A 17,466-nucleotide genomic window follows, 5' to 3' on the forward strand; every position below is an offset into this window, starting at 1 on the left:
TGGTTATACATGAGGTGAAATATTTGAATGTTCTAGAGTCCAGAAAGCTAGAAGGTGCTTAGCTGAAAGATTAAATGTTATTTCTCAAGTTTCCCTTGTGTTTGAACAGTAAATGCAGATGACCAAGTTCAGAAAGCTTGGAGGGTGGGGTTGAGAATTAAAATGACCGCCAATTGGAAAGATTGTTCTACATGCAGACTGAATGGAGGTGTGGGAATATTATGGACATGTTCAACTTTGGCAATCACAGTGAAGGGAATATATTTATAGGACAGCAACTGAAGAGAGGGGCTATGCTGAAAGAAATCAACAGAGGACGGGAGGTCACTCAAAAGGAGCAGGAAGCTAGGATGATGGTCTGTCTGGCCTGCGTATTTTGTTTAATTCTTTAAAAGTGCATAAACAAAAGGAACACAAGTTTAATGTTGATAAAAATTGTAGTACTAAGTTGAGTGAAGGCTCAGGTGGAACATAAAACATCTGTATAGTTCTGCTGGAGTGAATGCCTTGTTTATGTGCTACAATGTATTTTTCGAGGAAGATTTCATATTACAGTTGTGCATCACTTCCCCTTATAACTTCTAACGCTGAACTTCTCCAAATTTTTTGGAGTGCCCATTGCTCCAAAACAGTAGTGATTTATAAACCCAAAGTCTCAAATAGTTCAATAAAAATGATGGAAGGGGTGGATGGCCTATTGTTAATGTAAACAAAAATCTAACAGGTGTGAATTATTAGCAATTCTCAAGCTTCCAATTGAAAAAAAATCAGAAATTGTCATAAATAGTTTAAATTAGAAGGGTATTACAAATTCTCCTCTTCCTCAATCATATGGTGGAAGACTGGTTCATGGTAGCAATCAATTTAACATCCTCAATTTCAAATCTGTCCATTGTAATCATCAAACTTTTTGAGAATTTCTCCAGTTGTCTGCTCCAACACGTACACTGTTCTTGACTTCTTTGTTTTCTCTAGCTCACCGTGGCTAACTTATTTATGTGCAGCAAAATTTTCCTTCCACAACTAGTTATCTCTGGAATATCCTCAAAAAACATGCTAAAATCCTTCTGTTCAACTGTTGCATTTTTTGTTGTCTGCAAATGATCTTTTTTGCCCTCCTCAACATTCATATATTTGTCAGGAAACAAATGAGTATGACTTCTCTGATGGCTTAGCAAGGTTTTACAGTGAGTAACCGAATTCAATAAACCAAGAATGACTTGTATTTGATAGTCACTCTTTGTCTTTTTTAAACCACAATTGCTTCATTAAAAAGCAGTAACTGATGTAATTATTAAGATGCCATTATATACAAAAGAACCTTGAAGGGCAATCGATCATTTTTTAATATTGAATTACATACTGCAGAATAATTCCCAGTTAGGCAGTGGATGTGTACCTATGCAAGTGCTGAAGAATTTGGATTCAGGGTTTTGAAATTCACAAACAACAGTGAGGTAACAAGTCATTATGAATATTTTTAACTTGGCAAGCATAAAACAAGTGATGTCAGATTCTCATATAAAAGCAAAATACTGTGGTCCTGGAGATCTGAAATAAAAACAGAAGCCAGTGGTCAAACTCAGCAGGCCTGGCAGCACCTATGGAGAGAGAAGCACAGTTAACACTTCAAGTTCAATATGACTTTTCTTTGGAAGCTGCCTGCCAGTGATACACATCTAATATTTTCCTTTCTCCTGACTTTGAAACAAAAGCTCTAAAACTGTCCGACCAAAACAGGTTCAAAATATAACCTTTATGATATAAAAATGAATAGTTAGACAAAAAGTGCTGCAGCTCATGGGAATATCCTAACAAACTTTATATATAAGCACAATATTCCATTACTTTAATTACTCTAACAATAATTTTAAATTGATTGAATGAAGATGCGTATGGAAGGCAAGTGGTTATAACGTTGTATAACATAAATGATTATGTATATAACACCTGCAGTGTAGCTAAACAAACCATTTCACAAGAACATTGTAAAATTAATTTTAGTCATGTAAGGAGTTATTAGTGTGCACAATTAATAGCTTAGTTCAAAGATGACTTCAAAGAACATTTTAAAAGAGGATATGTAGGATGTTGAGGTTTATGAAGGAATTCCAAAGATCAAAGCCTCTGCAGCTGAAAGCACTAATGGAGGTGCAACTAAACTTGGGGATGTGCATTGAGGTCAGTAATTGAGTGAAGAGATTTCAAAGGCTTGTAGTGCTGGAGGAGGATAGATATATGGTGCGGCAAGGCTCGGAGGCATTTGATTATAATTTGTTATTGTTATGTTTGCCCTACAAAAACTGGAAATACGACATCTTAAAAGTGCAGAGATAGTAGGAACTGCAGATGCTGGAGAATCCGAGACAACAAGGTGCAGGGCTGGATGAACACAGCAGGCCAAGCAGCATCATAGGAGCAGAGAGGCTGACGTTTCGGGCCTCGACCCTTCATCAGAAAAGGGGGAGGGGAAGGGGGTTTTGAAATAAATAGGGAGAGAGTGGGAGGCGGATAGAAGAGGGATAGAGGAGAGGATAGGTGGAGAGGAAACAAACAGGTCGAAGAGGCGGGGATGGGGCCAGGAAAGGTGAGTGTAGGTAGGGAGTTAGGAAGGGGATAGGGTCAGTCCAGGGAGGACGGACAGGTCAAGGGGGCGGGATGAGGTTGGTCGGTAGGAGATGGAGGTGCGGCTTGAGGTGGGAGGAGGGGATAGGTGGGAGGAAGAACAGGTTAGGGAGGCAGGGACGAGCTGGACTGGTTTTGGGATGCGGTAGGGGGAGGGGAGATTTTGAAACTTGTGAAATCCACATTGATACCATTGGGCTGCAGGGTTCCCAAGCGGAATATGAGTTGCTGTTCCTGCAACCTTCGGGTGGCATCGTTGTGGCACTGCAGGAGGCCCAGGATGGACATGTCGTCTGAGGAATGGGAGGGGGAGTTGAAATGGTTCGCGACTGGGAGGTGCAGTTGTTTGTTGCGAACCGAGCGTAAGTGTTCTGCAAAGCGGTCCCCGAGTCTCCGCTTGGTTTCCCCGATGTAGAGGAAGCCACACCGGGTACAGCGGATGCAGTATACCACATTGGCAGATGTGCAGGTGAACATCTGCTTGATGTGGAAAGTCTTCTTGGGGCCTGGGATGGGGGTGAGGGAGGAGGTATGGGGGCAGGTGTAGCACTTCCTGCGGTTGCAGGGAAAAGTGCCGGGTGTGGTGGAGCTGGAGGGGAGTGTGGAGCGGACAAGGGAGTCACGGAGAGAGTTGTCCCTCCGGAAAGCAGATAAAGGTGGGGAGGGAAAGATGTCTTTGGTGGTGGGGTCGGATTGCAGATGGCGGAAGTGTCGGAGGATGATGCGTTGGATCCGGAGGTTGGTGGGGTGGTACGTGAGGACGAGGGGGATTCTTTTTTGGTTTTTATTGCGTGGACGGGGTGTGAGGGATGAGGTGCGGGAGATGTGGGAGACACGGTTGAGGGCGTTCTCGACCACCGAGGAGGGGAAGTTACGGTCCTTGAAAAACGAGGACAACTGAGATGTACGGGAGTGGAATGCCTCATCCTGGGAGCAGATGCGGCGGAGGCGAAGGAATTGGGAAAAGGGGATAGCATTTTTGCAGGAAGGTGGGTGGGAGGAGGAGTATTCTAGGTAGCTGTGGGAGTCGGTGGGCTTGAAATGAATATCGGTTTCGAGGTGGTTGCCCGATATGGAGACAGAGAGGTCCAGGAAGGGGAGAGAGGTGTTAGAGATGGTCCAGTTAAAAGTGCAGTTCACTTGCAGTTTGGATCCAATGTAATACTCCGAACTACTTTCTTTGACACATTAAATCATAAACATATACGAATACCAAAGTGTAACAGAAACAAAATTAATCAATTTGAAAAAGGGCCATTTGAAGTGACGGATCATATTAAAATTGATTTTTGAAAACTCTACTTCTGTTCTGAAACAGAAAACCCACAAACCAAAAATCAATTTTGTTTTGAACTATGGACTCCAGCCCGAGGAATTATTAAGCAATGGCCACAAGTTTTGATGGCCTAAATTCAGTAACTGAAAGTTCATCTTATTTTGCTGTAGGACTTTAAACTTGATAGCATGATAGTTCAATTTCAGAAGAAGTCAACTGAAATCAGTAGCTTTAATTTCGGTTTAACTATACTCAACATTGTGATTGTTCACTGTATCGTTTCAAAAGCCGCCATATTTCAATTAAATTTTCATTAAAGTATAATCAACTATAACAAGACATGGCTGCATCCACCAACATATTTTAAGCCATTATACATAAAAAAATTGTTTCTGATACACTTCAAAATGTTTGAGAAAATAAACATGCTACCTAAATGCAAATTTTTTCAAACACCTTAAATGCTAAGTTAATGCAGATGCTGCATATTTTGTCTATCAATTCTGTTATTTTAAATCATATAGATTTACATGATATACAATTAATACGAACAAACAGCAGGTAGTTATGTTGTAAAATAAGTGACAGCAAACATTTCCAAGGTATAGGAAATTTTGTGGTATCCAATATACACCGGAATCAGGAGGTGCCAGTAAATCTAAAATGCTGGTTAATCCATTGCAGTTCACTGTAACAGTAAGAATCGAACAAAAGAAATGCCATTACATATATTGTAACGTGTAGAGGCTGACAGCCTATGAGCCTATCCTTCACTCTTTACTGGAAACATTTAAGGAAACACCTGTTAACCTTTAGCTGGTTCTTTTTACAATCACTTTAGACTAACAACATTGGCATCATTTATGTGTGCCTGAGAAGATTATGAAGGTTTCAGTTGGTGGGCTTGGATGATGTGAATTTGACAATATGCATTTAAGAATGATGGATGCTTCAATGAACGTGATGACAATATTTTATTTCCTGCTCAGGTTTATTGCAGAAAACATAACTGATATTACAAAACATGTACGAGATAGGACCATAAGGGAAGCCAGCAATCTCTTGAGATGTACCCAATTACTTGAAAAAAATCAGAATTGGCCTCACATGGACCATACATCAGTGCACTTTAAAAAAAAACAAAAATATCTTCACCACTTCAAGAAGGAATTTACAATCAGGTTTCAAAATCTGGTGGCACATCTTCAAGCTTCAGGAATCTTTTTCAGCTTCAGAGATTTCCTCTTCATGAACTTCTATCAATTCCCTGATCTAAAATGAGAATACCAGATCAATTTAGAAAGAAAACTCCATAGGATGTAATGAATACAATACAACTGCATAATGTGAATAGCTACCATCTTAAAATCAGTTATCAGTGACAGACCATCTCTCAAAACAAAAATGCAACTAATTCCGCCTAAAGCAAAACTAATCAATAAATCACTTATTTGAGTTTCAGTAAAGTCAATTCTTGAACTACATTCCACAGATATGGTCTATTTCATTTGTGACACTTCCTGTCATACTTAACCAATACATGACACCTATCTCACTCACATTTCATAATTATTTTTCTTTGAACAGTTTAACTTTACAATTAAAACATATCTGACGGAGAAAATTTATACAAATTTAGGAATTAGGCATGACAAAGACAGGCTTTTTTAAAAATGAAGATTAAACAGCAATTTTTCATGAAATGATTGAAGTAAAGGTAGACAATCATATCAGAAAGCATGCTATTCTGGGCTACTGTTGAGGTCACTTTCAAGGAGCAAATGTGAAACAGCAACAAGGTAAAAATATGGCTTCCCACCATTCAGATTAGCTTAAAATATTCTACTCACCTTTTGTTCAACGCAAGTTTCAACTAACATTATTGAGATGCAAACATTTAAATCTGACATTTCCCTGTCAGATACGCAAAATGATAATAAGTAATTCAGTTAAATTCATGGGGTGAATTGAACATTTGAGAAGAGAAAAATTGAAGAACAGTACATCCATTATAACACTAGTTCAGAAAATAGACTCATTAAAAGTTCATTTATATAAAGGCAACTTGTTTTCATTTTTTTTAAATTTATTCCATCATGGACTGTGCACATGCTGACTAGGCCAGTAGTTATTGCCCATTCCCAGTTGCCCGTGAGAGTAATAGTGAGTGCACCTATACCAAAGTCCATCTGATATAAGTACACGCACAGTCGCATCAAAAAGAAAAGTTCCAGGATTTTGACCCAGCAACAAAGAAATGATGATATAGTTTCAAATCGGAATAGTTTGTGGTTTGGAGGTGAAATTGCAGGCATGGTTGTCACTTTTATAAATGTTATAAGTAGAATATATATCCGGAAAAAAACCTTGCTGTGGGTAGTGGGTGGTTGTGTTCCCGATCATTTGCTGGCCTTGTTAACCTATGTGGTCCAGGTTGCAGAATTGAAAAGTGCTGTCAGAAAAGGCTTGACAAATTGTTGCATTGCATTATGCAGACGGCATGCATTGCTGATAGTGGCTGTTGACGGTGGAGTGAACGAATTTGAGTTGGTGAATGAAGTATCAATCAAGTGGGCTGCTCTGTCAAGATGTTAGAGCTCCTGACTTTTATTTTGTAGATGGGGAATTAGGAGGCGAGTTACACATGTCAGAATTCCCAGCCTGTGGCCTGCCATTTCTATGACAGATTTAGTTAAGTTTCTGGTCAATGGTAACCTCCAGGATGTTGATAGTGGGGGATTCAGCAATATAGAGTCATTAAATTCAAGGGAAGATGGTCATTGCCTGGTTTGAAAAAAAATCCTAAAGATTTAATGCAGTAAAGTAGAATCAATGTATTTTAATTCTCACATACAGTTTGCGCAAATTGAGAAACATAGCACATCTTTTTGAATGTACATAGTTGGGTTTCGTTGCGTTCAATATAAACTCTTAGAAAGACATTTAGGGAATGGTATGAAAGTAAAAAACAAGTTTGTATTACATAAAATGATTAAGGAGAAACAGATCAAGATATTCTGAAATGCTAAGACCAGAGTACCCAAGTCAGTCCCTGCAATAACATTTTTTGAAGGAAAATAATGAGAAGTAATAAACGTGTGTGTCTGTGTTCTTGTGCGCGTGCGTGTATCACACGTGCACGTGGGGGTACAATGATTAACTTGTCACTACATCTGCAGCCAGGACTTTTTTTTTTAGAAAGCTAGTTTGAGGGAATTCCTGGAGTGATAATAGGAATTTGTTTGCATTGCGAAAGCTTTCCAATTGGACATAGTAAACATTGCACCTCCCAGTCGCGAACCATTTCAACTCCCACTCCCATTCCTCAGACGACATGTCCATCCTGGGCCTCTTCCAGTGCCACAACGATGTCACCCGAAGGTTGCAGGAACAGCAACTCATATTCCGCTTGGGAACCCTGCAGCCCAATGGTAACAATGTGGATTTCACAAGCTTCAAAATCTCCCCCCCCCCCCCCCCATCCCCAAACCAGCCCAGCTCCTCCCCGCCTCCCTAACCTTTTCTTCCTCCCACCTATCCCCTCCTCCCACCTCAAGCCGCACCCCCATCTCCTACCTACTAACCTCATCCCACCCCCCTTGACCTGTCCGTCCTCCCTGGACTGAACTATCCCCTCCCTAACTCCCCACCTACACTCACCTTTACTGGCTCCATCCCCGCCTCGTCGACCTGTTTGTTTCCTCTCCACCTATCCTCTCCTCTATCCATCTTCTTTCCGCCTCCCACTCTCTCGCTGTTTATTTCAGAATCCCCTTCCCCTCCCCCTTTTCTGATGAAGGGTCTAGGCCCGAAACGTCAGCCTTTCTGCTCCTATGCTGCTGCTTGGCCTGCTGTGTTCATCCAGCTCTGCACCTTGTTGTCTCGGATTCTCCAGCATCTGCAGTTCCTACTATCTCTGATTGAAAAACATTAGCTTGCTTTAGTATTAGATGAATGAAGAATTGATTTTTTTTTGCTTTGAGGGGAAGTTATTTGGCATAATCAACTTCCGTTTTATTGTTAAAACCAAATATGCACTATTTTGTGCTTGTGTTTCAGTGAAAGATCACTTTTAAAAATAAACAAAACATAATCTAATTAGCCGAATTTCAGTCTGGGATCTGACTTGCGCAGTAATAACATCATTTAGGATCATAAGTTAAAATGCAACTTAAAGTGACGCTATCCAAGCAAAAATTCAAATAAAAACACAAATTATTGAGTCATCTCAGCTTACAAATGCAATCTTTGTGATATTGCAAGTTTCCATTTAAGGCAGTCATTGTATTTCAAGCAATATTCCACAGGAAATGGGATATAATTCTGTTTTTCCAGGAAAGATAACTTATCAGAACTAGCAATTAATAATTCAAAACAATTCAATTGTATTTGTACTGATGCTAGAAAAGTTAAATCATTTTTCCGGAATAATTGTGCCCTATTAGCAATTCGAAGAACACACAAATGAAAAGTGACATTTAAACATGATAACATAGCATGCAAGACAACATGCAACTGATTACAATCAACACTGGTGAAACATGTCCCATTCAACAGAATCAGAATTAAAGACTAGTACAATTCATTAAGTTGGTGTGATGAAATGTCAAAAGTTCATTATCTTCTATGCTCAAATGTTGTATATCCATGGTTCCATCAAGGCTCAAGTTATATATGACTATAAGTTCTCATATCTCTACTATGAAATTCTTACCTTATTTCTTATTCTTTATTTAGTTAGTACAAATAAATAACGTGTGTTTTCAGGATTATCTCGCAACATCACAAGTCACTACATATTTCATTCCTTTTCAGGTTTACTCCCTGTCCCCTATCCAATTCTTTAAAGTACATATTATTTAGATTAGCTGACTTTAATAAAAATATTAATATAGAATGCTAAAACTGAAGGGTTGAGTACAAAGAGAAGTGGGTCTAATGGAACAAACTTTCAAAGAACTGATGAGCATGATAATGTCAATGGATTCCTTCTGTATTATGTATAAATATATCAAAATATATATAACATATGAGAAAATACATTGCCTTTTCCATTCCAAGCGAAAAAACCAAATAATGCTATGGTCAACAACAGAACATAATTTGAAATGGGAGAATATTAAGAAGGAATCATACTCTGGCTCCTGAATCCCACGGTACTGCAGCCACAGTTACTCTGATGTTTGTGGTCATGGCACCAGATTTAAAGAAATTCTGATTTGAACAAGCATTGCACTCCTAAACAAGGCCTGGCAGCAAAAGCACTTACAGTCCAAATCTAAAATTGAGGGGCTAAATGGCCTACTCCTGTTCCTATGATTTGATGGGAGGACTGAATGATCCCAACAGTGACAATTTTAATTTTAAAAACCAACATGGAAATTTCATACAGCAACTAATTTCAATAACACCTGTTACCATACAGAGTGGAATGGGAAATGTTTAATGGTTCACATGCATATCAGAGAAGCTAATTTTTTTTACATACATATATGTACACAACTGATACGCTTAAAACCCTTACTTGGGTTAGGTTGTTTAGAAACCTTTTTACCGAAGAGTCCTATATTTTGCCAATCTACTGCTTTGTTCTGCTGCAATCCTGGCAAAGGAGAGAGGAATATAGATTTAGAAAGACAAAGTTCTTAAGGACAGAGGAATATGATTCAAAGTAAAGTTCACAGAGTAAGACATTCTTCAGTGAAGTGCCACTAATGATAGCTTATTGAAGCTTACATGGAAGATTTTATCCAATCTCTGCAGGTTTGAGGAGTTTTTTTTTCTTTCCCCACCCACTTTACTGCATGTATAATTTGCTTGAACACATTTAAATAAAAATTGCTCCAGTTAGAGCTCAACTTGGGTTCAAGCCATAACAGGTATAAAAGAAAACAGTAAATTCTACTCTTAATTTCCTTATTCCCTGAATGCATAGATCCAAGCTCAGCTAACAGCACCCACCCCTCGACATTTTCATCTGTCACTCTCAGGATACTAAACAGAATGTGGTTCCAACTGACATCCCACTATCTCAGTATGTGTCACTAAAGGAGTTGTCATGCAGTTGTCACTGGTAAAATTGTGTACGGTTTGGGAGGACTCATAATAGCATAGCCCTTTTTGTCATCATGCGTATATACTTACATATACACACACACACGACAGCTGTATAGGAATTACAAAAAGAAACCTTTCCCTCTAATTTCTTTTCCCAAATTAGAGTCACTGAAGTTAATGATGTCTATTCTACTGTTGCCACATGTGAGCCTCAACTGACTCTCAGCAAACTATTACACCATAAGGAACATCACATCCAAGACCAAAATGTCCTCCCGTAATACATAGAGAACAAGATTTTCTACTTCTGCATAAAGAACTAATCACTCGAAGTCTAATAGATGTATTTGATTTAGAAGATTCTAAAGAACTGTCAAACATCATGATAGACATAGCATTTACCTCCTTTCATTTCAAAACATTGCACCTTGGGTGACAGTAAAACATATTTCCCCTATGACTCAAAGTTCCTATGAGGAAATGCAAGCAATCTATTTTTAAGTGGCTTTAACTGCATTTCGAAAATTATAGATCCAACAGGAATTTGTTCAAAATATATGATCAGTCATCTGTGAACAAAGGAGCCTGCAGCATAAACAAACATTTACTTATAATAGTTACCTGCTAAATTATAAAGATTAACAGGATGGAGAGAAGTGAGGGGAAAAAAAATGGGGAGGATGTTGAAAAGGTACAAAAGGTGTCATGGTTTTATAAGAGTACAAAAGCAAGGATGTGATGCTGAACACTTGTTACATTCCATTTGGAGTTTGATCTCCAACAGGGGCTTGGAAAAATATAACGGTATCAGGGATCTCTAATTTGAGATACCAGGCAAGCTGGGATCACTTTCCCTTAGAGCAGAGTAGGTAAGGGAGACAAAAAGCATTCAAAATTACAAAGGATCCATTAAGAGTAAATACAGAAAAAAAACACTTCCATTGCCAGATGCTCAATAATCAGGAGGGAGATGGAGTTTTCCTTTTCTTTCAAAAAACATGCAATGGTTAGGAACGCATTATCTGGAAAAGTAGTAGAAACAGATTCAGTTGCAATTTTCAAAAGGAACCTGAATACATCCTCAAAAGGAAATAATATTTGCAGGGCTACAGCCAACAACTGGGTCAACTGGTTCTTTCAAAGGGCGGATACAGATTTGATCTACAGCATGGCCTCCTCTTGTTCTGTAGATTTGCATGAACCTTCCCTCAAAAGCTCAGTGTACAGTGCACAGTATTTGTTAATCCAATGACCCAGGCAGATGGCAGGTCTGATCCAAGGTACGCTATGGTGTTCCTTGACCAAAGTGAGGAAAATCTCACTGATCATCTTGTCAAACACTAATCATCTTGATCTGACAGCCAGTTAATATACGTTGGCTCAGCTTTGGGAGTCACCATGGTTGAAGAGCCCGGCAACACATCTGTCAAGGTAGAAGGAATGGCTGTTTGCAATTGGGTGTGTGTAGATTAACACTTTCATTGTTTTCAAAATGATGGGGAGTTAAAAGAGTGGAATCACCAGTGATAAAGATTATCATTCTGTGATGGCTTTAAGAGGCGTATTTTGTCCTTCTCTTAAAAAGTGAAGAAAGGTTGAAGCAGAGACACCAAGTGGTCTGTTCTAGGGCAATAAAGTGAACAGCTTGTGAGACCTTGGGCTTTTTTTAAAAATTGGAACAATAAAAGCAGGCTAAATGGATGAGATCAAGCTCCCAAGGAACCAGGATTTTTAGTTTTAAGCTTTCCGCAGTCGCTGAGGTCTTGAAGCTGGATGTGGAAGCTCTTACTCCACTCTCTGTTATAGCTAAAAGCTGGGGTTCTCTTCCTGCTGCTAGAACTGCATGAGAGACAATCTATTTTACTGAATTTGCCTTTGTCAAAGGGGTGTTTATTGAATATTACTATATTGGAACAGTTAATTAGTAATCATTAATATATATTATTTTGGTAAGCATTTCGATAGAGTTACAGTTAAGCCAATTTTCTTTTCTTTTTGTCTGTTTTACGCTGCAATTAAAGTAAAAAGTATATTTTGATTAAGGTAGTCTAGGTTGACTAATCAAATTGCATGGGGAATGCAACGTGTTACATGCTTGCCTTTAAAATAAGAAAAATAAGAAAGGTCCATACTATCATTTAAAATATTTTGAGGGGATTTGGTCCAGCCCACACAATTCAGATCAAAAACTTGGATTCAAAAGACGAGCAGCTTACTTGCACATGTTGTATACGTACAGAAAATATATATAAATGCAGTCACATGTATTGAGACTTTGAAATGCAAAATAGGTATATAAATTGTCATGTTTCCTGGAATGTTCAATGGATATAAAATGTCATTCTATGCAACAGAAAGTACAAACCTATTTGACATCTCAAATATATTTAATTTATAAAAAATATATCACAAATTTAGTCCTGTTATCCCAATTTTTGGCTCAATTAAATATACTGTTAGCTTATGAACTAACATTTGTCGATAAAGCTAATAGATACATGCAAGCTAAAATATTATGTGCAAGTTATCATAGAGCACGAATAACAAATGATAGCAAAACTCTTGGAAGACAAGGCAAACTATCACCAACAAAAATAGCACAGAAAATAATTTGGAGTGGAGGGGAGTGGGAAGAAGAATTAGTAGACAATAAGCCAAAGACATGCTTTTGAGCAGAACACAGAATGACTGAACTAATACTCTGCCCTCTGACCAGCATCTCAGGTTCAGTTGATGTTTTGCTGATGACCCAAGCTTTCCTCGTACTAATGGCATTGCTCCCACAACTTTGCTATTCACATTTTATCCCGCACCAAGTCCTGTTCACCTCTAGTGCTTAAGCTACAGTTTTTCCTGGGGCGTCCAAAGCCTCGCTGTGTTTTTAGGCCATAAACCACTCAAACCCTCTAACTTAGTCGGTGCTTCTTCATGGCATACCTCATTCTCACGACCAAATCATAACATCCCCATTTCTCAACAATGGCAAACGTGCTTAGAATTCAATCCACTTCTCTCTCCTGTAGGAGCTTGCTGAAAATCCTGTCCTTGGCCTTGTTTTTGAGATGCCTTTCAATGTAAAATGTATTTAATAAACACAAATTGTTCTTGAGGTCAAATAATATGGATTGCCCAAAATAATACTAAATTGCAGTGTGCTAACTCTCAATGATGCAACTGGAAAAGTATTTGTTAATCCAATGACCCAGGGAGATGGCAGGTCTGATCCAAGGTACGCTACGGTGTTTCTTGGCCAAAGTGGGGAAAATCTCACTGATCATCTTGTCAAACACGAATCATCTTGATCTGACAGCCAGTTATGCCATGGAATGACACTCTAGCACAGAGTACTTACAATAATGCGTTTTTTTTTGAGTTTTGAATAGCTACTAGATTTGGCCTCCTCAGAATAATAAAAAGGTTATTTTTGCATTTTACAGCTGAAATGCCATAGTCATCAAAAGGTGCCAATATCATTTTTGTGGCTATACAATAAATGTAATTGCATGAGTGAGCAATTGAACACATTAGTGGCAGACAGCTCTGCTACAAATTATTTCAATTCTTTGAGACAAAAGTGAACGATTAGAGTAAAATACAGTTGTAGCATTTCAGACTCCAGAAGCCAACTGAATCAAAATTACCTTTCAAATATAAACTCAACATTCTGAAACTCCCTACATTATTAATTTGCTTAGCACAGTCAGGTACACAAACTCACACTGAGCAGTTGTGCTCAGCACAGTACATCCTGGATGGGGAAGACAGTTAGGGTCAAAACTATTTGAATGTTGAAAGGTATCACACAATCTTTTGGAATTTTTCTCTCATCAGTTCCATAAATAGCAGTCAGAAAAGAATGTAAAATAACAATATTTAAAAATACATGAATTCTAATGATCTACCAACTCACGTTTTTTTACAATATGTCCCACTTTCCTTCCTTTTTTCAAATAATTAGGTTTCTGATCAAAAAGGCCACAAATTTTTTACAGCAATATTTAAGACTGACTGTCGTCCAACAAGGAGCAGGAAAACCTAATTTTTCACACCAATTTAGTTCCCTGATATGGCAATGTTTTATTACAATAAGTTTCATTCAGTAGACCCTGGTTGAGATTTTAGTTCCTATATGGGAATGCAAAACATTTGAAGCATTTTTTCCCCTGAAAAGAGCTGTTCTGTTTCTTCCTACTTTGTTAGGAAAATTACACTTGTGGAAATGTACTAGAAAGCACTGGCACTGGACACTTCCAATTTGAGTAACCACTGTCTGTACCAACTAATCACAGCTGGTCCTAGCTGCCTGCATTACAACTGCCCTAGTAATTGCCCAAGTTGAATTGGTTTACGATTAATTTTTGCAGATTGGGAGCCGGGCATTATTGACCTACCATTCATGTTGCATTACCATGCTCCAATTTTTAAAAAAAGTCAAAATGGTCTCTCAATAGTTGCAGATGATATAGCTTGGGGAATTTAGAACAAGGTATTTTAAGTAGAATAATTACATTGCACTGCACTGGGCTTTGACTGTTTGGCAATTACTTCACATAAAAACTCTGCAGATATGTACATACATATATACATCCATCAATACATTGGATTTCTTGTCAAGTCAGTTGCTTGTGTTCTCATAAATACAGGCAGGCAACTTTATTACCCCTCTCCCAACTATCAGAATACTTTTTAAAAAATACTTCACGGACAAAGCTTTTGGTCATATATCTTATTATTTGTCACATGTTGCTAAGCATTAATCTTTCTTTCACATGCTCTTGTAAAGGTCTTGAAAAGATGTTTTATTATTTTAACTAGGTTACATAAATAGGCTAAGGTGGCATTGTAATGTCAATGAGTTAGTAATCAACGTTCTGACTAAGTTCAGTTTAAGCTGATTGTGCGTGCAGCCACTCCAAGGTTCCACGCATAGGCCTTGGAGACTTGCGGTGCTAGAAAGATAATTAGAGGGAACGTTGCTAGTAACCTAGAGTCCTGTGCTAATGTTCTAGGTTCAGGTTCCACTATAGAACATAGAACATAGCACAGTACAGGCCCTTCAGCCTACGATGTTTTGCCGAATTTTTACACTAATCCTAAGGTCTATCTAACCTCCATTCCTACCTTATACCATCATCCATATGCCTATCTAATAGCCGCTTAAATGCTCCTAATGAGTCCGACTCCACTACCCTCTCTGGCAAAGCATTCCACGTCCCGACCACCCTGAGTAAAGAACCTACCTCTGACGTCTCCCCTATTTCTACCTCCACTCACTTTAAAACTATGCCCCCTCATAATAGCTACCTCCACCATAGGAAAAAGTCTCTGGCTGTCCACTCTATCTATACCTCTGATCATTTTGTACACCTGTATCAAGTCACCTCTCATCCTTCGTCGTTCCAAAGAGAAAAGCCCTAGCTCGCTCAACCTTTCCTTGTAAGGCCTTCCCTCCATCCAGGCAACATCCTGGTAAATCTCCTCTGCATCTTTTCCAACGCTTTCACATCTTTCCTGTAATGAGGCGACCAGAACTGGACACAATACTCCAGATGTGGCCGAACCAGGCTTTTGTATAGCTGGAGCATAACTTCACGGCTTCTGAACTCAATCCCTCTATTAATGAGAGCTAACACACCATACGCCGTCTTAACAACTCTATCCACCTGGGTGGCAGCTTCCAGGGAACTGTGGACATGAACTCCAAGATCCCTCTGCTCCTCCACACTGCTAAGAATCTTTCCGTTAACCCTGTATTCTGCTTTCAAGTTTGTCCTTCCAAAATGAATCATCTCACACTTTTCAGGGTTAAACTCTATCTGCCACTTCTCAGCCCAGCTCTGCATCCTATCAATGTCCCTTTGTAACCTAGAACAGCCCTCCACACTATCCACAACTCGTCCCACCTTCGTATCGTCGGCGAACTTACTAATCCACCCTTCCACTCCTTCATCCAAATCATTTACAAAAATCACAAATAGAAGAGGACCCAGAACAGATCCTTGTGGTACACCACTCGTAACTGAGCACCATGTTGAATATTTTCTGTCCACTACCACCCTTTGTCTTCTAAGGGTCAGCCAATTCTGAATCCAATCTGCCACATTTCCCCCTATCCCATGCCTCCTTACCTTTTGCATGAGCCTACCATGGGGAACCTTATCAAACACCTTACTTAAATCCATGTATACCACATCCACTGCTCTACCTTCATCCACGTGTTTGGTCACCTCTTCAAAGAATTCAATAAGGTTTGTGAGGCATGATCTACCCCTCACAAATCCATGCTGACTATCATGAATCAAACTGTGCCTTTCCAAGTGATCATAAATCCTATCTCTCAGAGCCCTTTCCAATAATTTGCCCACCACTGATGTAAGACTAACTGGCCTGTAATTTCCAGGATTATCCCTATTCCCTTTTTTGAACAAGGGAATGACGTTTGCCTCTCTTCAATCTTCTGGCACTATACCCATGAACAGTGAGGACGAAAAGATCATCGCCAAAGGCCCTGCAATCTCTTCCCTTGCTTCCCATAGAATCCTTGGATAAATCCCACCAGGCCTGGCGGACTTATCTATCTTCAAAGTTCCTCAAAATTCCTAGTACATCTTCCTTACTAACATCGACCTCCTCTATCCTACCAGCCTGTTTCACACTGTCCTCCTCTACAACTAGGTCCCTCTCAGTTGTGAATACCGAAGAAAAGTATTCAATAAGGACCTCTCCTATCTCTTTAGGCTCCGTGCACAAATTCCCTTTACAATCCTTGATCGGCCCTACCCTTTCTCTGGTCATTCTCTTATTCCTCACCTACCTGTAAAAAGCCTTGGAGTTTTCCTTGATCCTATCTGCCAAGGTTTTCTCATGCCCCCTTCTAGCTCTCCTAAGCCCCTTCTTCAGCTCCTTCCTGGATAACGTGTATCCCTCTAGAGCCTTTTCCGTTCCTTGTTTCCTAAACCTTATATAAGCATCCTTCTTCCTCTTAACCAGTCGTTTGACCTCTCTTGAGAACAAAGGCTCCCTCACTCGACCGCATCTTCCCTGTCTGCTCCGGACAAACATATCGAGCACATGCAGTATGCATTCCTTAAACAATCTCCACATTTCAATAGTGCTCTTCCCTGACAACATCTGTTCCCATTTTATGTTACCCAGTTCTTGCCTAACAGAATTGTAATTACCCTTCCCCCAGTTATAAACCTTACCCTGCTGTATGTACCTATGGTAGATGATGCAATGTGAATTCAATAAAAAAAAAACTGGAATTAAACATTGTTATATAGTGCAGAAACACATCTGATTCAGTACTATTCCTAAGGGAAGAGAATTTGCCATTCTTACTTGACATGGCCTAGAGAGTTAATCACTTTAAGGGCATGTAGGACTGATCAACAAATGGTGGCTTTTGCCAGCGAAGTCACATCCCATACAACAATTTTTTTAACAAGTTTAGTTAAACTATTACAGATACTTCGAAAAATAATGCTTTACAGTAAGTGTTATTAGTT

General features: G+C 39.1%; 1 protein-coding gene across 2 annotated transcripts in view; it reads right to left on the reverse strand.

Annotated features, from left to right (window-relative positions):
- Positions 1 to 4,873: 4,873 nt before the first annotated feature.
- The window catches only part of rpn2 (ribophorin II), a 50,506-nt gene continuing 37,913 nt past the window's right edge, over positions 4,874 to 17,466 (reverse strand). Inside the window, exon 17 of one of the 2 annotated variants that reach the window (XM_048608201.1) lies at positions 4,874 to 5,173. In XM_048608201.1, the coding sequence (XP_048464158.1) occupies positions 5,161 to 5,173 (13 nt within the window). In that variant the 3' untranslated portion in view covers positions 4,874 to 5,160. Of the gene's footprint in view, positions 5,174 to 9,419; positions 9,504 to 17,466 lie in introns of those variants that run through there. The other variant, XM_020523284.2, reaches the window with a different exon arrangement.

The sequence above is a fragment of the Rhincodon typus genome, chromosome 19 (genome assembly GCF_021869965.1).
Source record: "Rhincodon typus isolate 14 chromosome 19, sRhiTyp1.1, whole genome shotgun sequence".
Lineage (NCBI taxonomy): Eukaryota > Metazoa > Chordata > Chondrichthyes > Orectolobiformes > Rhincodontidae > Rhincodon > Rhincodon typus.